The 18,902-nt window shown below is 48.2% G+C and overlaps 1 protein-coding gene across 3 annotated transcripts in view; it reads left to right on the forward strand.

Annotated features, from left to right (window-relative positions):
- The window catches only part of FBXO38 (F-box protein 38), a 56,595-nt gene that overhangs the window by 10,670 nt on the left and 27,023 nt on the right, over nt 1–18,902 (forward strand). For 2 of the 3 annotated variants that reach the window (XM_047778982.1, XM_047778983.1), the window contains exons 3-11: nt 435–568; nt 4,064–4,227; nt 4,424–4,589; nt 7,562–7,699; nt 8,887–9,024; nt 9,938–10,031; nt 11,485–11,615; nt 15,467–15,637; nt 17,780–17,922. In XM_047778982.1, the coding sequence (XP_047634938.1) occupies nt 435–568; nt 4,064–4,227; nt 4,424–4,589; nt 7,562–7,699; nt 8,887–9,024; nt 9,938–10,031; nt 11,485–11,615; nt 15,467–15,637; nt 17,780–17,922 (1,279 nt within the window). The remainder of the gene's footprint in view (nt 1–434; nt 569–4,063; nt 4,228–4,423; nt 4,590–7,561; nt 7,700–8,886; nt 9,025–9,937; nt 10,032–11,484; nt 11,616–15,466; nt 15,638–17,779; nt 17,923–18,902) is intronic. The other variant, XM_047778984.1, reaches the window with a different exon arrangement.

An 18,902-nucleotide genomic window follows, 5' to 3' on the forward strand; every position in this document is an offset into this window, starting at 1 on the left:
GGGTACAAGATCGGCGCGGCTGGAGCGTGAAGATGATTGAGTGGGGGGATGAGGAAGCGAGGCGGAGGCCGCTCCGACTTCCACACGTTCCCTCGGCACCAGCGTGCATCCCACTGCACTGGTGTCTCTTTCTCCTTCGTCTTCCTTTTTGAGATTTTCCTTGTTCTTAAAAACTGAAAAAGAGAAAGGCAGGATTTAGTCAGTGCTTTAAGGCGGGAGCTCAGTCCTTTATTTGGATGCTTCCGTATTTACTGACTTTTTTTTTTTCTTTTTTAGTAAAAAGCCACATATGCATGTTAATCCTAAAATCCTGTGACTGTGCTTAATTTCTTATTTCATTTGAGGGGTAGGAGAATGGAGGAAGGAAAGATAACTTGTCTGTGAGATGAAGTATTTACTCCTTTGATAAATGTGAGTTTCTTTCTCTTACAAAGGTACCTCCCTCTGCAGGATATCATGTGTATGGAATGCCTTTCCCGAAAGCTAAAGGAAGCGGTGACCCTGTATCTGCGAGTCGTGAGGGTTGTGGATCTCTGCGCGGGGCGATGGTGGGAGTACATGCCCGGCGGTGAGTGAACTTAGCCCGTGATGTAGAGGGCAGCCCCCCCGAAACCGGCGACTGCGGACGTTCCCATCAAAAGCTGCTTGTTGCTTGGGGGCAGGGAGCCTAAGCCGCCTGCCCTGTAAGTAGGGAGGCCAATTTTCCTAAATCATTTAGGTTGGTTTAGGTGATAAACTGCATTTTGCCCGAGGCTTTACTGTTTCCGGGTCTGTTTTCACTTCCTCCTTAAGAAACTCCATCAGTCTTTTCCACAGTATGATTGCAGAATCCTCATTGAGCCTTTGAGCGACTAAACATATGTGTCTCTCCCATTAGACACAAGGTCCCCCCGAGACGCAGGATTCCGATTTCCTCCATGCCTTCATGATACCCTCTGATGAAACAAGTATTTACCAATTTTTGTAAAGCTGTTCTAGTTGTAGGGCTCAGAAATTGCACTTCTGGGACTTTTATTTCTCTGACACTTTCAAAAGGCCTATACTAGGGATTGGAGACTTCTCAAATGATGCACTGGCCTTGCCCCTAAAGAGCTCAAAGTTAGTAGCCCGACCACAACAGATGGACCTCAGGTACAGAGACCATCAAAAATGAGAGTTGATGGGCGTTCTGCATAGTTTGCAGGTGTGGCTTGGATCGCACGTGGCTGTGCTATGGCTGTAGCTGTGGCACAGGCCAGCAGCTGTGGCTTACCTTCAACCCCCAGCCCAAGAACTTCCATATGCCGCAGGGGCAGCCCTAAAAAGAAAAAAAAAAAAAAGAAAATTGATGACCTTCCCTTCAGCAGAGCACACCGGAAGGGGAAGAAAGACGATTAAAGGCTAGTCCCACTACCTTCCACTTAACACCAGTCTGTTAATTAGCGCCCTTTAGGCTGCTACCGTTGAGCAATTTTAAATGTGGTTTTTTGGTTGTTGTTTTTTTACCTACCTTTCATCAACAACACTCAGGTCCTGATATTTTGAAAATGTGATGAAGCTCTGGGGCTGGGCAAAGGGGCGGGTGGAGCCTTAACAGAAGCGAAGGGCTGGGGAGATAACTGACTTATTCTGCTGTATTTTGTGGCGCAGCACAGACTGCTTCTGAGATCCTGAGATACTGTCCAGTTTAGGGTGCTGTATAGCCTTTCGAGAGGGTCACTCGGCAGCCGGTAACTCTTAGCACCTGGCCAGAGCTCTCGCTGTATGTATGTTTTTGTGAAGAACCGTGCAAGGACTCGAGGCTGGGACTGAGCTCAGTGGGAGGCAGCCACACTTGTCTTTAAATGCATGAAAGACACGATCGAAAGGGAATGGATCCAGCCTATTGCGGAGAGGAATTGCTTCCAGCAGAAGTGAAAATTTTAGGGCACTGTGAAAACGACTGTCACTTCTCTCACTGGATTGGCTCTAACCGTGTTAGGCCACTAGAAACTGTGGAGACAGGGTAAATGCCCAGCGTACAGGGCCAGGATAGCAGAGCTCCCACGTGACGCGGTCGTGCAGTTCAATCTCTGCCGCTTACCAGATTAGAGAAGCATTTGTCTGGCCTTTTTTAGCCTGTGACGAATACCTGTGAGCCCAAAGCTTCCCGTCACTGCAGCGAAAAGAGAAGCGTCAAAGCGAACAGCCTCTAGCCCAGAGTACGTCTCACTCACCCTGCTTTGCCGAGGCGCCTTGGGCTGCTCTCGGGAGTTGAAACCCGAAGTCTCTATACATTAACGCTAAAGAAGGTTCGTATATAGCACTTGATGGTTTACCTGTTGGACCTCCTTGGACCTCCATGCTTGTCTGTGAAGAAGGTGGAACTTGGCCTTCCTTTGGGGAGAGGCGACATGGAGTGCCCAAGAGAAAGACCCTTGGCAGAAGCGCAGGTTCCTTTTCACATTTGCAGATGTGGCGATAATGTTTTCCTTGGGTTTGAGCGTGGGTAGGAAGACCTGCAAAACGACGGACACATTGAATGGCTTAGTCAGTAGAGTTACTGTATAGGACAAGAGGAATTGCTGTTATAATTAGAGAGACCAGGTAACTTCTGAGGTCCCTTCTTATTCTTGGCTTTCGTGATTCTGAAATTAATACATCATCTAGACTAGCCCGGTACAAATAGAACAACTTTTGAAAACGGCAGTAAGACTTTGAGATTTGGGGCTTCATTTTTTATTCTTTTTTTTTTTTTTATTTTACAGATGGGGCACGTGGAAGTTCCCAGCTAGGGGCAGAATCAGAGCCACAGCTGCCAGTCTACGCCACAGTGACAGCAGCGCAGGGTCTGAGCCACATGAGTGAACTACACTGCAGCCTGCGATGACGCCAGATCCTTAATCCACCAAGTGAGGCAAAGGATCAGACCTGCATCCTCATGGAGACTGTGTTGGGTCCCCAGCCCACTGAGCCACAATGGGAACACCTTCATTTCTGTCCTTTTTTTATGGCCACACCTGCGGCATGTGGAGGTTCCCAGGCTAGAGGTCCAATCATCTAATCAGAGCCACAGCCTCCAGCCTACACCACAGCTCACACCACAGCTCACGGCAATGCCGGATCCTTAACCCACTGAGCTAGGCCAGGGATCGAACCCACAACTTCATGGTTCCTAGTCGGATTCGTTTCCGCTGCATTTCTATTCTTGAAAAGTCATACTTTGATTTGTCATTAGTGAGCAGACAGTTGGCTTCCTGACAGCCTCCATTAAAAACAAAACACAAGATCGTAAAGTATTGTCTCTGAGACCTGACGCCTTCCTAACCTCACCAGCCGCTCGTGTGGTCGAGGTAACTGGTCTCTCTCCTCTCCTCTGCTGCTTCCCACTGTGGAGCAGAGCTGACCTCCCGGATAAACAGTCTTCTGGTAGCTCAGCATCCTCTGAGCTAGTTTGTAGCACTTACATTTTCTTAGTGAACGTGCATCTGTCTTTTTCAAAATAATGAATTGTCAGAATGTCCTGGGATTGATAAACACAGGGAAGAGTCATTAGTGGCAGATGGGTAACTACGAGAATCCAGTGTGAGAAGGGGTTGAGGCTAGACCTGTGAGCTCCCTGAAGACAAGGGTCCCGTCTTTCTCATTGATTTCGTTGTGTGCTCTGGGGAGCCTCGAGGTTTATGGACCAGCAGGTGCCTTTGAGGGAGGTGGCGGCGGCCAGGTCGATGGTCCTTGCTCACCAATCAGATGGCTCCAGGTCGTCTGGGTTACAAGTGTGTTGTTCCGTTGTTCCTAGTTGGAGAGTTCTGTGACTTAAAAGCAGCAGCAGCAACCAAAAAAAAAAAAAAAAAAAAAAGACAATAATTAATTAAAAGCCTCAGCTGCAGAGTATCAAGTCAGAATAAATGGAGTTTCTGGTGCATTTCTTCTGTTAATCAGGCAAATATTTTCTGTTTGTTCAGCTGTAGTGTTCACCTTCCGAAAATTTTCAAAGGAAGTCTCTTTTTGTTGTTGTCTTAACTTTTGATAAAAAGTGCAAGTACCTGTCAACGTTGACCAGCAGAGAGATGAATGTGGCTCTAAATACCTCTGAACTTCTCAGGCTTTACAGATTCCAGTTTCCTGACACTACTGAAGAAGATGCCAGATGTTGAACAGCTGTATGGCCTTCACCCCAGATACCTCGAGCGGCGAAGGGTACGGGGCCACGAGGCCTTCAGCATTCCAGGGGTTCTGGAAGCTCTGCAGGCGTGCCCTAACTTAGTGGTGAGTGCAGGTGGTGGGACATTGGACATCACCTGATGGGTGACGTGTGAATGAGAAGGATGATGGAACATACTCACAGGCAAAGTTCATCCACAACGGACTTTTGAGACCCGTTGCACACTGACGCTACAGAAATAGTAGCTTTGAATGCTAAATTAAAAGCCTTCCTCATGCTTGTTTCGGCATTATTTTGTAGGGAGTGGAAACGTCTCACTTGGAATTGGTAGAATCCATTTGGACATACATGCCGCATGTTCATATTTTGGGGAAATTTCGTAATCGTAATGGAGCATTTCCCATTCCTCCTGAAAATAAACTGAAAATTCCTATAGGAGCCAAAATTCAGACTTTGCATTTAGTTGGTGAGTACATGTTCCTTGGGTTGCTTGTGACGCCTCGGAAATGCCACACATCTCGTGTTTGCTGAAGAAGTGAGGGGGATGGTAGAAATGGCCTTGCTGATGGATGATGCCTGATGAGTGCTTGTGACATCTGCATAAACTGCGGGTTTCCCATTCGAGAGCCCGGGAGGTGGGGACTCGGCTGGAGATGGGTGAGATATGTGCTGTTTCACAAGCAGTCTGTTCCCGTTTTCATAAACAGTTTGAGTCGCCTTGAAAGGTGTGGGTTTCCGGTGTTCTGTCATTGTTTGGATGGTTCAGAACCCTGCCCTTGTTCCCTGGTGTCCACCTGCTCCTCGTTCTGCCCTGCAGAGGCGAGTTTTCCAGTACAAGTTTCTGTGACGACGGGATGTCCCGTATTTGTACTGTCATCTCTGGTGCCCGCCGTGGTACCGGAGTGAAACAGAGAGGCTGCATTTTTAAATTTTATTTTGTGCGAATTTATCAAGTTTATGTGGACTTTATGTCATTTATGCGGCTCGTGGCTGCTTTATTACACCGCTCAGCTCTAGGACCTCATAGAATTAAAAAATCATACCCAGCTCTGCACGCACCTGCACCTTCTCCAAGCAGAAAATTCCCCCGCGTTCTTCAGCCCCTGGAAACTCCGCCACCTCGCGTCTTCCCTGAGCGAAGGGGAAGGAGTGGTCTTTGTCCCAAAGGCACCTCTTCGGCAGTGTCACCATGAATATTCTCCATCGAAACAGTCTCTGAAATTATATCCCAGTGATTTCAATCTAAGTGTATGATAAGAGCAGATATTTTCTCAAATTGAATTTGTCTCTGGGGGACTCCTGTTACTATAGTCCAGCTTGTAATATTTATTAAATATTTTATTTAAAATATAAATACTGGGGAGTTCCTGTTGTGGCTCAGTGGGCTAAGAACCCAGCTAGGATGCCTGAGGATGCGGCTTTGATCTCTGGCCTCCCTCAGTGGGTTATGGATCTGGCACTGCCACAAGCTGCAGCGTAGGTCACAGATGCAGCTCGGATCCCTCATGGCTGTGGCTGTGGCTGTGGCTGTGGCTTAGGCTGGCAGCTGCTGGGCCGCTTCCGCCCCTAGCCCAGCAACTTCCATATGCCATGAGGACGGCCCTAAAAAGACCAAAAAACCCCCAAATAAATACAATAAAAATATTGAGTATCTTCCATGTTCCAAGCATTTTTCCAGGTATTGAGGCTGGTCCAGAAGAGGCAGACATTTCGGAAACTGGGTTAGGTGGGGAAGGAGAGCGGGGATGATAAGGAGCGGGTCTGAATAAGACTTAGGAGTGCAGCAGTGGAAGAAGAGCAAAGCTGCCTGGTGGCCCTTCATTTACAGGATTGAGGAGTGCTTCTGATGAGGGATTGGAATGTCCAGGTCGCATTGGATTTTTGGATAATAAAGGGTTCGGTGATATCTGAAGTTTATAGTAGAAGCTCTGTAAAGTCAGAGACTGTTTTTGATCTTTATATTTTCCATGATGCCTGTCCGAGTTCACTGCAGATGTAATAAGTACTTAGTAAATTTTGTTGATCTGCATTACCTCATTGGATTAATTTGACAGTTTAGCACTGATGGTGATACAAACGCATGTAGTAAATTAACGAACCTGCTGGGGAAGTCAGGTAACTGTGTCCTTTGTTTGTAGAGTGGATTGGGGATAAAGTGCGGGTTGGGCATAGAATGCGTCTGTCTTGTCTGGACCTTGGGTTTCCCAGTCAGAACTACCACCGTCACGGCCGATGCTCCATGTGCCTTTGTGCAGTTTGCACCTTGAGTCTCAGCCTGTACGTCATTTCCTCTGCTTTTCTTCCTTGGGCCTAATCCCCACTTTTACGTCCCACGTGCTGCCGTACAGTGTGTGTGCATAGTTTAAGCTGAAGCTGACGCTGCCTTCTTGGGTGGACCAGGTCAAGGAGTAATCCTAGCATAGGAGCATTCTGCAGAATTGAGCTTGCCAAGAACCAGCAATTGGAGGACTCCCGACTTTGCTTTCTCTGGTTGCTGCTGCTGGGAGACGTCTCCTGACTCAAGGTTAAAAGTGACGTTAAACCGGTTTTACCAGCTACTGCTTTTGAGACGCCATCCCCCTGGGCCCTTGCATTTCCCTCAGCGAACTGTCACCTTGGCTTTCCCCTCGTCTCCAGTGTTGAGACTCTTGGGCCGGCTTCCTTCCTTCAGAATTTTCCAGTTTCCCGTCTTCTCCCTTCCTCCCTACCTCCTGATGTGCCTCCCCCTCTGCACCCCCGTCCTGCAGGCATGGTCCTCTGCGGGGGCGATTCCCCGCGGTAAAGCCGCTAGAGGACCGCAAGGGCCAGAGAGCGCCAGGGGTCCGCCGGTGAAAGGGACCGACTGACGGGTGTCTCGCGCGCTCAGTCCCGCGGACTGGCCTCCAGCGCACATCGAGAGAGGCTTGCGATTCAGAAACTGGTAGAAACAGCTTTACTTTCTGTCTCTGCACATCACCCAGGAACTACGCTGTTCAAAGCCAGCGAGTCGGCCTCTGTGCTGAGAAGTTCAGTTGCCCCGGGGGCCGCAGGCCTGGGTGGTCAGGGGTCCTTGTGCCTCTTCCTCCCGCAGCCCCAGCTTTCTCTTAGCAACTGAGTTTCATTGTGCATCTGCTGCGCACATGTATCCTGGAAGAGTGAGGGCATTGTGAGGAAAACGTGTGTGTATAAAATGTAGAAACACTTTTTAAATCCCGTCTTCCCATATGCTTTTTCTAAAGTGACAACGAAGTTGTCTGTTTATGGTTTGCTTAAATTGTTCTTTATAAGCCTGTTTTAAATAAGCTTATCTTAATAGGCTGGAATTAGGTAATTGTTCTGATGAAAATATTCACGAGAGATACATTGTCAACTTAAGAAATAGACTGTTGAGCTTTTACACAGAATAGAGAGTCTCTTAGTGACTTTCTTGACTTTTCTTTTTTTGTACATATGCTCTAGGAGTGAATGTTCCTGAAATTCCTTGTATCCCAATGCTAAGGCACCTTTACATGAAGTGGGTAAGGCTCACTAAACCACAGCCGTTCAAAGATTTTCTTTGCATCAGCCTACGAACTTTCGTCATGAGGAACTGTGCAGGTAAGGGCCGGTCGTCACTGCGAGCATGACCCGTGCATTCTTCGAGCACATTCGAAAGCAAGTAGCTCCAGTTGTGAATGCCCTTGTACTTTCACTGTTTGTATTCTGTATCTTATTTGTAAATGAAGTCGTATTTCTACTATTTATATTTTGTACCTTATTCACTTTATGAAGGTAAGTGACCTCTTTGTTTTGAAGATGGTAGATCTATGATCTGTTTGACCCTTAGTAGGAAACAAACAGTCCTAATGTCTTTCTGTATTTTTTATAGGCACTATTTAGTTGGCTTATTTAAATACATTTCATTTGCTTTCTTTATCCCTGGTCTCCTAGTCATCCTGCATGTAGATAGCTGTCCAACGTGATCTGCCTTAAAGCCTGAAACTCTGCGTTTCTGATACTGGTTTCTTGTTCTTCAGTCTTTCTGTTGCCCTCGTGTGTCACGTGGTAGCTGTTGTGCTTCAGAGGTCGTAGTAACCAGGGCCCTTCCTGATGTCCTTAATTCCGACTCCCTTCCAAGACAGCCCTTCTTGCCGCCAGGCCTGCCTCTTCCCGGACAGCTGCGGCCGCTGTCGCATCGGGTCTGTCTCCCTGTCCCGAGGTTGATCCGTCCTTGCTGTCTGTCCTGGCACACATCCTTCAAGTTGTGCCTCTTCCATCTTACTTTCCTCTTCTCTTGTTTTTTTACGTAGTATATTAGATCTTATTTTTATGTTTGATTGTTCTGCTTTTTCTCTTTTTTGCGAGGATCCATGTTAGTTTTCTGTCCCTGTCGGTTGCAGGCTCGTTCACGGATAGGATCCTATCTTCGAAATCTTCCCTAACGCCTAATAATGACACTGATCAGATGCAGAGATGCTTAAAGCCTTGAGCTGTGCATTTGAACGAAGGATCACATTTTCCACTCGGCTTTTCCCCCTTAGTTATTTTGAACTCAAAGCTATTGAGACTTCAGGGAATTTACAAAAAACACTAAATATCTCTTCACTGTTACTGGAAAATCCTCATGCTGAGTATGTGGTGAACAGATGAATGCTTTTGTTTCCAATGAGAAGTATAAAGTGCAGAGAGCCAGCTGCTTGGCTGTCATTTTCAGACGTGGAATTTATAAGTTACCCACTTCACTTGCTGATGTGAAAAGTCATCTCGGCTCTTGACGGTGTGACACTGACATTTTTTTCCTCCAGGACCCACGAACTCCTTGAAATACGTGCCTTTGGTAACAGGCTTGGCCTCCGCCCGCAGCCTGGAGCACTTGGAGATGGTCCGCGTCCCTTTCCTCGGAGGCCTCATCCAGCACGTGGTTGAGGACAGCTGGAGATCGGGTACTGGCTCCTCTTTGGTTCCGAATGTTTTAGAAGTTGGTTTAAAACATCTGTAACGCCTCTTTAGCTTTTCTTCTGAGTCTTTGTAAAAGAAAATGCGTGTTGGCACTTGCACTTGCTGTCTGGTGCTTTTGACGAAGAAGGAGCCTCCTGAGTGTGGGCTGCTGCTCCTTTCCCTTTTATGCTAAACTTTCTCAAAATAAATAGTGGGGCGATAAGGCTTGTTTTCTGGCTCGATAATGCTCATGACTTAGCTCATAACTCCCGTCATATTTGGAATCCTCCTGAGAAGTGTTAATGGAGCTACCCTAGTGCATTTTGCTGAGAAGGGATGTCTTTTGACTTTGACATCTTGGGTCTGTCAAAGAATTCAGGCATTAGTAAGAGTCAGCCAACATTTGTCTCACACCTGAGAGTAAATAAAATGTTTTCCTGGTGATCATTTGGATCCTGGGGCCATCCATCAGATGATGGCTTTTAAAAGAAACAAATAGTTAACTCTCCAGCTCTCTCAGTTGCATTTCAAATGACTACGGGTAGCAGCATGCTCTCCATGTTAATTACGTCCTCATTGCAACAAAAATACCAAGACGTTTAGCCGTATAGACCATTAATAGTCGGGAGCAAAAATATAAATTTGGATTTCGAAAATATAAATGAAAAGTGATCAGGTACCATGCAAAATGAGCAAGCCGTGAGCTGTGGTGTAGGTTGCAGCTGCAGCTCACATCTGGCGTGGCTGTGGCTGTGGCGGGGGGCCGGCAGCTGCAGCTTCGATTTGACGCCTAGCCCGGGAGCTTCCATATACCCCGGGAGCAGCCCAGGGAAAAAAGAAAGAAAAAAGGTGTGTGTGAGTGCTTCACTGAAAGTGCTGTACTCAGATGTTTCTCGGTGTTGCTCCTTCTTCCTTCAGGTGGTTTTAGGAATTTGCACACTATTGTTCTGGGAGCCTGCAAAAACGCCCTTGAAGTAGACCTCGGGTACCTCATCATCACTGCCGCCCGTAGGTATGTTTCCTCTTGACACTGCGTTTTCGTCTCAGAATTACGTTTTTTCCTGTTTTATAAAAACTGGGGGGAGTTCCCTTGTGGCACGGCAGGTTCAGGATCCCGTGTCCCTGAAGTGGCTCCAGTTGGATCCCTAGCCCAGGAACTTCCGCATGTCACACGTGGCCCAGAAAACTGGGAGAGAATATATGCATGAAGTTTGATGAGGCCTCCTTCAGATTTCACATACACAGGAGTTGTTTAAATTGCGGGAGGTTATCACTTAGAGTCTTCTGTTAGAACTGACGACTGGCTGAGCTGCGCTCCAGACCCAGCAAACTCCGAGTGGGCTTGGTCTCATCAGAAAAAGCAGTCCGTTATCTGGAAGGGCCTGGGAGTCCAACAGGAGTCGGTTCTGATGCTCACGTGTCTGTCTGCAGCCCCCTTAGCAGCCGTTGTTTCACCCTCTGGACAGCCTTCCAGATTGCTGTCGTTAGTTGGCAGAAATATTTGCCATGTAGAAATCAACAATTTAAGTCAGCATTTTCAGTGTCCTGACCTTTTAACACCTTTGTATTTATAACCTGTCTTCACATCACTTTATGCCGCATCTCCTGTTTCCTCTGTATCAAAAGTCTGCCTCTGCATTTACTTTTACAATATTTAATTGAATTAACATTTTTTTTTGTGGCCGCTCCTATTGCATAAGGAAACTCTTGGGCCAGGAATTGAGTCCAAGCGCAGCTGTGACACCAGATCCTCTTGATCCACTGCACCACCGAGGGACCTCCCTCCAACCTTTTTTTTCTTTTTCATTTGGTGTTTAGGGCCATACCTGTGGTGTTTGGAAGTTCACAGCCTAGGGGTCCAATCAGAGCTGTAGCTGCCTCCCTACACCACAGCCTCAGCAACGCCAGATCCTTAACCCACTGAGCGGGGCCAGGGATCAGACCCTCATCCTCATGGATACTAGTTGGATTCCTAACTTGTTGAGCCACAGTGGGAACTTCCAGTTTTTTAGTTATTAAAAAACAGAACTCTTTACTTTCTGTCAATAGAATATTAAGACTATAAATAAAACAAACTGTATCTAAGTAAGGAGATACTGTTACCTACTATAGAATTATACTTTTTGCTAAAATGAGACGTCATAGCTAGCCTAAAAAGAGGTATTAAAGAAATACCAAAATACCAGGTGCAGATTCTCAGCTCAACTTAATCAGGCTTCAGGAAGTACCGGGAAGAGATAAGAATCATTCCTGGTGATTCCTTGTCACCTACTGTCACTTCGGTGTGCGAGGAAGAGGTGCCCAGACCTTACACGACACTCCTGGGAAACCTCTGGTTTGTGGTGGAGGGAGTTGCTCGCCTTTGACACCGCAGTAGGGTGGGCCTCCGTCAGAGCCTGATGCGTGGAGAACCTTGGGTTCTCGGGCCTTTCCTCTGAGGCTGCTCTGTATCTCTTTGTTCGCAGGTTGCATGAAGTCCGGATCCAGCCTTCGCTGACCAAAGACGGCGTCTTTTCGGCCCTGAAGATGGCAGAGTTGGAGTTCCCCCAGTTTGAAACCCTTCATCTGGGATATGTGGATGAGTTCTTGCTGCAGAGTAAGAAGGGGCCCATTTAATTCCCTGAAACTATTGCAGGGAACTTACCTGACAAACCGAAGCCTACATTGGGGTGTGCCATTGTTTTCTGGAATGTACTACAACTTAAAGTCTAAGGTTCTCTCACTTCTTGAAAAATTTAAACTCCAGGCGAAAGTGATTTTTTTTTTCTATGTCGCTTCTGATTTTAGCATATTGTAGAAAATGTAGTGATTAACAGTCTACCCAAAAACACATCCTAACCTACATTTGATATTGTGTCCACTTTGCTGCCCAAGCTTCTTTCTTGTTCTGCTTCATTGTTTTCACAGACTGTCATCCTTGGTTCCATTCGTTGAAGTTCCTTCTTGAAGCTTTTTTTTTTTTTTTGTCTTTTTGCTTTTTCTAGGGCCGCTCCCAAGGCACATGGAGGTTCCCAGGCTAGGGGTCGAATCGGAGATGTCGCCGCCGGCCTACCCCAGAGCCACCCGAGCCGTGTCTACGACCTCCACCACAGCTCACGGCCACGCCGGATCCTTAACCCACTGAGCGAGGCCAGGGACGGCACCCCCAGCCTCGTGGTTCCTAGTCGGCTTCGTTAACCACTGCGCCACGACGGGAACTCCTCTTGAAGCTTTTGGTGGTCCCCTCAGATGCGGTCCCGTCCCCTGCCCAGGCTCTTCATGTCCATGTAAGCCGCTGGGGGTTCTGGACCCCCCCGAGAGTGTGAGCAGGTAATGGTCAGTGTTCATGTAATGATGGCTGCTGTTGGAGGGCCTGCTCCCGGCATTTTCTGAAATGCGTTTACAGTTGGGGAGTCATGGCTTTGGGTGTGAGTGCGTGTCGGTTCATCACCTGGCACTAGTCAGACAGGCGGGCACACGGACACCGTCAGCATGGTTTCATTTTTGCAAGAACTAGTTTCTTGCCCATGTAGCTTGTAACACGTCTTTCTTAAACTCTCACTGCCACACCACGTAGCGTGTCCTCTTGAGTGCAGTTTGCATCGTAGAAGAACCTAAGAAGGCTTCCGTAGACAGTCCGGGGCAAACAGCGTGACTGCTGTGGGTCCTTTTCCTTGCTGGCCCATGTCGCAAGAATAGTTGCCTGATTTTGTTTTGTTTTTACTTTCTTGCAGTTCCATTAATGTAAGTCAAGGGTTAAACAAAAAAAATCAAAGAATTATCTCCTAGCCGTGTAAACACAGGAATCAATTCTGACCTCTATGGCTTTGAAAAAAGTCAGCTTTTTACGAATGTAGCTTAAAATGCGAAATCAGTATAGCAGCTTCATATACAAGCAGTGTGTGTGATACGAGGCTTTTCTGGTTTTGAATGATGTTGCTGACATTCTCTGGTCTCAACAGGAGCTATGTCGTCACTTAAAATTACTCGCCTGGCAGTCGTTTTTTCCATAGCCCTGTGTTTTGTTCTTGCCAAAAGCTCAAATTCGGCAAATTTTGTATCCTCAAGATGGTCAGGTGGAAGGCCACTGAAAGACAGTCTTGGCGACGTATCTGCACAACCAGTGATTTCCCTGCAGCGTTGCTTTCCCCCGCGCGCACACTTTGAGGCGGAAAGCTCTTTGCATCTTGATGAGCGTTATCTGGCGTTGTCCACCAGCTGCTTCCCGGTCCCCTTCATGTTGAATAGTCTCTGCCCTGCAGTCACCCCTTTCTCCCGTACACGTACTCTGCTCAGGGACTCAAAGACGGTCTGGGATCTGCTGTGTCGGAACAGGTGCCAGGTGCCCCTAGCGGACCATGTAGAGAGCAGCGAGGGGGCAGTGCTTACACTCGTTCCCGAAATCTCTTCCTTCGTAGGAATTTGGGTTTTGAAGCATCTCCAGGACGTTGGGGCGGCTCTGAGTAAAACTTGCACCCGTTTTTTGTTACCAAGAGTCTGGCAAAATAGAAATAGAAATACCGCTTTCATCCCCGCACAGTCCCAGGTTGGGGACATGGATGTGCTGACAAGTTGCCGCGGTGTATTAGGAATATGAGAAAAGTAACTCAAGGCTGAATGGTCACAGAGAAGCGTGAGTTACATGACACAGATTTATGATCTCAGAGCTTCACATCAAGGCTGTCGGGCGTCTGGCTCATTAAAATGCAGAGGTAATGGTAGACCAGTGTAGTGCTGCAGCTTTGGAGAGAGGGAGGGAGCTGGAATTTCATGAACCGTGGGACCTTGGGCAGGTCCTGTCTTGGATTCACGCCACCCAGGAAGCAAATGGCAACAGCCCTGTCTCCATTTAAATAATGAGAAAACACGGGCTTTTATTATTAAATCTCTGACACTCAGGAAGCGTCCGTAGCTTTTACTTTTCGCTGACCCGTGGGCTAACGAAGAAAGACAACCTGAGTGCTGGGTGATGTCGCTGGCGTTTTGAGGAGGTGGGGCCGTCGGGAGACCCTGAGAGCAGGAAGAGGACGGTGGCCTCAGAGGAGGAACGTCGGGCGTGGATGTGTCGCCTTGGCTGGAGCACTCGTGCCGACAGCACTTGGGGTCAGTTCGGGAGCTACCTGATCATAAGGCAGAAGGCAACTTCTGAGTCCAGAGGGCGAGAAAGAAGTTTTTACCAGGAGGCCAGAGAAAACTGCTAAGGAATGAAGACTGGGTTAGGGTGAAGTCTCCAAGAAATGCCAGGAAAGGCACAACCACACGAGGACTCGAGGAGAAAGACCGTGAGCTCGATGCAGGTGAACCTGGAAGATCTGGGCGTCGATGGCTTGTGAGAGGCGGCTCCGAGCTGAAGGCATAAACGCCCGTGATGGGCAGGGCAGCTTCGCCAGAGCAGAGGGGTTTTCTTTGTGTTTCGTGTCAGTCGGTCGCAGTGACTGTGGGAGGAGTTGATTGGGTTCCTGTTTCCCAGCACCGTGCTCGGCATTGGAAACCTAAGACTGGGCAGAGTCCCCTTTTCCTTCAAATTGCCCCCAATCAGGTGGACTGCCCTGCGGCGTCAAGGACAGGCAGCTGGCGGGAGTACTGATAGGAAGCGAGGGGTCCGGTCTTTTCCTAAGGACCCCACCCCCCCGTCTGTGACCAGACAGTGCGCACGAAAGCCCAAGAAGGGCAGAGCGCGCGGCTGAGTCCGAGTGGAAGTCCGCTTCCTGAGGTTAGGGGTATATTTACTAACCAATACCCAGGTTCTAAAAATGAATCGGGGAGCTCCCGTTGTGGCTCAGTGGGTTGCGAACCCAGCTAGTGTTGACAAGGATGCGGGTTCAATCCCTGGCTTCGCTCGATGGGTTGAGGATCCAGCGTTGTCGTGAGCTGTGGTGTCGGTCACAGACGTGGCTCAGATCCCTCGTTGCTGTGACCCTGGTGGAGGCCGGCAGCTGTAGCTACAATTCGACCCTTGGCCTGGAAACTTCCACATGCCACAGGTGTGGCCCTAAAAAGCAAAAAGTAAAAAAAAAAATCTGAATTCCTAAAGTGTACTCTTCTCTACATAAGGCCACACTGACTCCAGAAACATGTTCCTTGTACGGTGAGAGTTCCATCTTTAAGAGTTTTTTTTTTTTTAAAAAGCTGTGACTAAAACGTCACCATAAATATGAACCAGTGCAGTCTATCCCTCAGTTTCGCTTTAAGACTTGCACTCTTTTTTCCTTTTCTAAACAGTGGAAAATAATTTTTCCTACTAGCTGTCGCTTGATTTTTAATAGAAATTCTTATTTTGCTCAAGAAATGCACTGTTGGTACAAAACGCCTAGCCTGGGATTATACCTGAACCGGAGCCTGACGATGGACGGATGACCTGAGAGGATCACAGGGCGGTCTTCCTGGGGGTGAAGATAAAGAAGTGGCGACCCTCCGTGATACCCAAGAGTCTGTTTCCCCCCGCTTTTAATCAATGTCTCTTTCTAGGCAGAATGGCAAATGCAGATCTGGTGAAGTATGGCTTGGCTGATGTGGTGGAAAACCCTGGCATCATCACTGACATAGGGATGAAGGCAGTCAATGAAGTGTTTTCCTGTATCAAGTATCTAGCCATTTACAATTGCCCGCATCTGCACAACCCCTACAACTGGCTCTCAGGTACCGTACGCTTGCACGTGGCGCTCTTTGGTTGGGGTCGAGATAGTGTGTGTGTGGGGCCCGCGTGTGGCTCGCGTTGCATTCCTAATGTAAAATGCAGGTCTCTGATGTAGCTTGTGTGTTGACGTTCTGGGACCCTTCGACAGTTGAGTGGGAAGTACTGGCAGTGTGTCCTTGAACGCCCCGCGTTCTTGGCCCAGACGCCGGCCCGTCTAGCTTATGGCTTGAGCTGCACCGAGCCTTCCTCTGGACCAGGCGCCTCGAATCGCAGTCAGGAGCTGCTGCGGGGGCTATGATGATTGTTCTCTCTGGACTGCCTTCAAATGGCCTATCATTTGAACACAGCGGGTGTGTATTTTAAAAAAAAAAAATAGCTTTAATTAGGTGACATTAAACATGGACTTGTGGTGAAACTTTCTGTTTCCTTAAAACCCCAGGCTGTTCCAGAGCCCCCTCCCTGCCTCATCTCCTGTGTGCGGAAGTGTGACTTTGTACCTCGTACTTTTCCTCAGGAAGGGAGTTCGTCTTCCCCTGAGGGGAATGCTGTTTATTTCTCTTAAGGCCCCTCTTAAATACCTAGGTCCACAAATCTTTTTTTTTTTTTTTTGCTATTTCTTGGGCCGCTCCCTCGGCATATGGAGGTTCCCAGGCTAGGGGTCGAATCGGAGCTGTAGCCACCGGCCTACGCCAGAGCCACAGCAACGCGGGATCCGAGCCGCGTCTGCAACCTACACCACAGCTCACGGCAACGCCGGATCGTTAACCCACTGAGCAAGGGCAGGGACCGAACCTGCAACCTCATGGTTCCTAGTCGGATTTGTTAACCACTGCGCCACGACGGGAACTCCCTAAGTCCACAAATCTTAAGTTCAGAGCTAGAGAACTTTGGTTGTGACATCCTTATGCCACATCAAGCCCCCTCACTGACACCTGCAGGCCGGCCTCCGCTGCCGTCTGAGCCTCTGCATGGGGAGACGGCAGCTCCTCGCCGAAGCCGTCCCCGGACCTGTCGGGTGGGGGGCTGTGTTGTGCTCACTCCAGAGCATGGCCATGCCTCACCCATGAAAAGAGAAATTCTGCCCCGGCCCAGCGACACCAGGAAGTTAGTGGGAAATACAAACTCGAGGTCATAGCAAGCGCAGATCACTTGTAAAAAACAATGTTTATTGGGTTTTTGATTTGTTTGTTTTCTTAAATACAGAAGAGTAGAAAGAAGAAAACCAAACAAAACAAATGGCCTATAATCCTATCGCTCAGAACTCCTGTTAACACTTAAAACTAAAAGTAGTACATGCACTTGATAAACAACATCAAACAATACAGAAAGGTACAAAAACGGAGAGTCTCCTCTCCTCAAAGGTAACCACCGTCAGTGGTTTCTTACGTTCTTCTGGACAGGTTGTTGGTGTGCACACTGGAGCCTATACCTGTGTAGCATTTTAAAAATGGTTTGTGTGTGTGAGAGGACCTTACTACGTATCCACTGTCCTGTAGCTTGTATTTTGCACTAAGAATATTTTGGAGGGCTTTCCCTATTAACAAGTATATTCAGTTCTTTTTAATAGCTGCGTAGGGAGTTCCTATCTTGGCGGTTAACACACCCGGCTAGCATCCATGAGGACACGGCTTCGATCCCTGGCCTTGCTCACTGGGTTAAGGATCCGGCGTTGCCGTGAGTTGTGGCGTAGGTCGCAGACGCGGCTCAGATCTGGTGGTGTTGTGGCTGTGGGGTAGGCCGGCGGCTACGGCCCAGATTCACCCCCGAGCCTGGGAACCTCCGAATGCCGCAGGTGCAGCCCTCAAAAAAAAAAAAATAGTTACATCATGTTTTCTTCAAGGGCCGCACCACCGTTGCTGTAACTGGTGTCCTGCTGTTACACAGGCACGCGGGTTTTATGTGGATCTCGTCTCGGTAAAGACTGACTTAGTTTCAGGGTGGTGACCTCCAAACCTCACAGTTAGTCTCAAGGTGAAATCAGGTAAGGAGGCATCATCGTTGACAGCGTCATCGAGTGTCAGAGGCCATGGAGTCGGAGCAAAGGAATTTCACCGTCTTGTGGCCTGAGCTGAACTCGCGAGTGATGGAGCGAGTCTCGGGGGCATTCGGTCCCGTGCCCTCTGACCTTAGCATTCCGCCCACAGACCACTCAAGGTGGACTCGACTGGTGGATATCAACTTGGTGCGCTGCCACGCTTTGAAGCTGGACTCCTTTGGCCAGTTTATTGAGTTGCTGCCCAGCCTGGAGTTTATTTCCCTGGACCAGATGTTTCGAGAACCACCCAAAGTAAGTCACATTTGAGGGAGGTTTTGTTTTGTTTGTTTGTTTGTTATAGTGCCGGAGGAAGGAAACAAAACAACCTACATAATTTTTTTTTCCTAATAGTATGCCTTTACAGTGTTATAATTTGACTTTTTACTGCCAGGCTCAGTGAAGGTATAAAGATTATCATAATATACAGCCTCTTATTTTTATTATGTGTATGGATGGGTTTCCAGAGAAGGGAAAGGGAAAAGTGAGTGGAAAGCTGTCTCTGCGGGTTTTACAAACTGAAGGTAAGAGCAAAGGGGGAAATTTGAGCTAAAGCAAAAATTATTACTCAGAGTAATTAGTTGGAAGATTAAATCACTAACTGGCAACCCAAAATAGAAGTAAGGGTTAGGAATTTCCTTTGAACATGTTTTACTTTGCTGCTAACTGTTCTATAGACTTGCTTGTCCGGGGAATTCTGAAGTTGCCCAGAATTGCTATTTTATGTTTTCTTTTTTTCATCTTTTCAGGGCCGCACCCATGGCACATGGAGGTTCCCAGGCTAGGGGTCGAGTTGGAGCTGTAGCCACCAGCCTGTGCCACAGCCACAGCCACGCCCGATCTGAGCCACATCTGCAAGCTACACCCCAGCTCCTGGCAGCACCGGATCTTTAACCCCCTGAGCGAGGCCAGGGATCCAACCCACGTCCTCGTGGATACTAGTCAGATTCATTTCCACTGAGCCGCGATGGGCACTCCCAAACTGTTATTTGAAAACAACTTAACAAAGCTCTGTACCTACTCCAGTAGAAGTTGACGTTGCAACTTCCCGTGTTCCCTCGCGTTCAGTTCTCAATGTCATGGTCCCACCGGTGCGGAAGTGGGATAGAGCGGGGGCCCGGGGGTTTGAAGGCAGGTTATTGGGTTTCAGGTGCCAGCTGGACCACTTCCTGGTCAGGACTGTTGGGCAGCCCCCTTCCCCTTACACCTGTCTGTAAGCGAAGAATGAGAACGTA

This window comes from Phacochoerus africanus, chromosome 4 (assembly GCF_016906955.1).
Source record: "Phacochoerus africanus isolate WHEZ1 chromosome 4, ROS_Pafr_v1, whole genome shotgun sequence".
Taxonomy (NCBI): domain Eukaryota; kingdom Metazoa; phylum Chordata; class Mammalia; order Artiodactyla; family Suidae; genus Phacochoerus; species Phacochoerus africanus.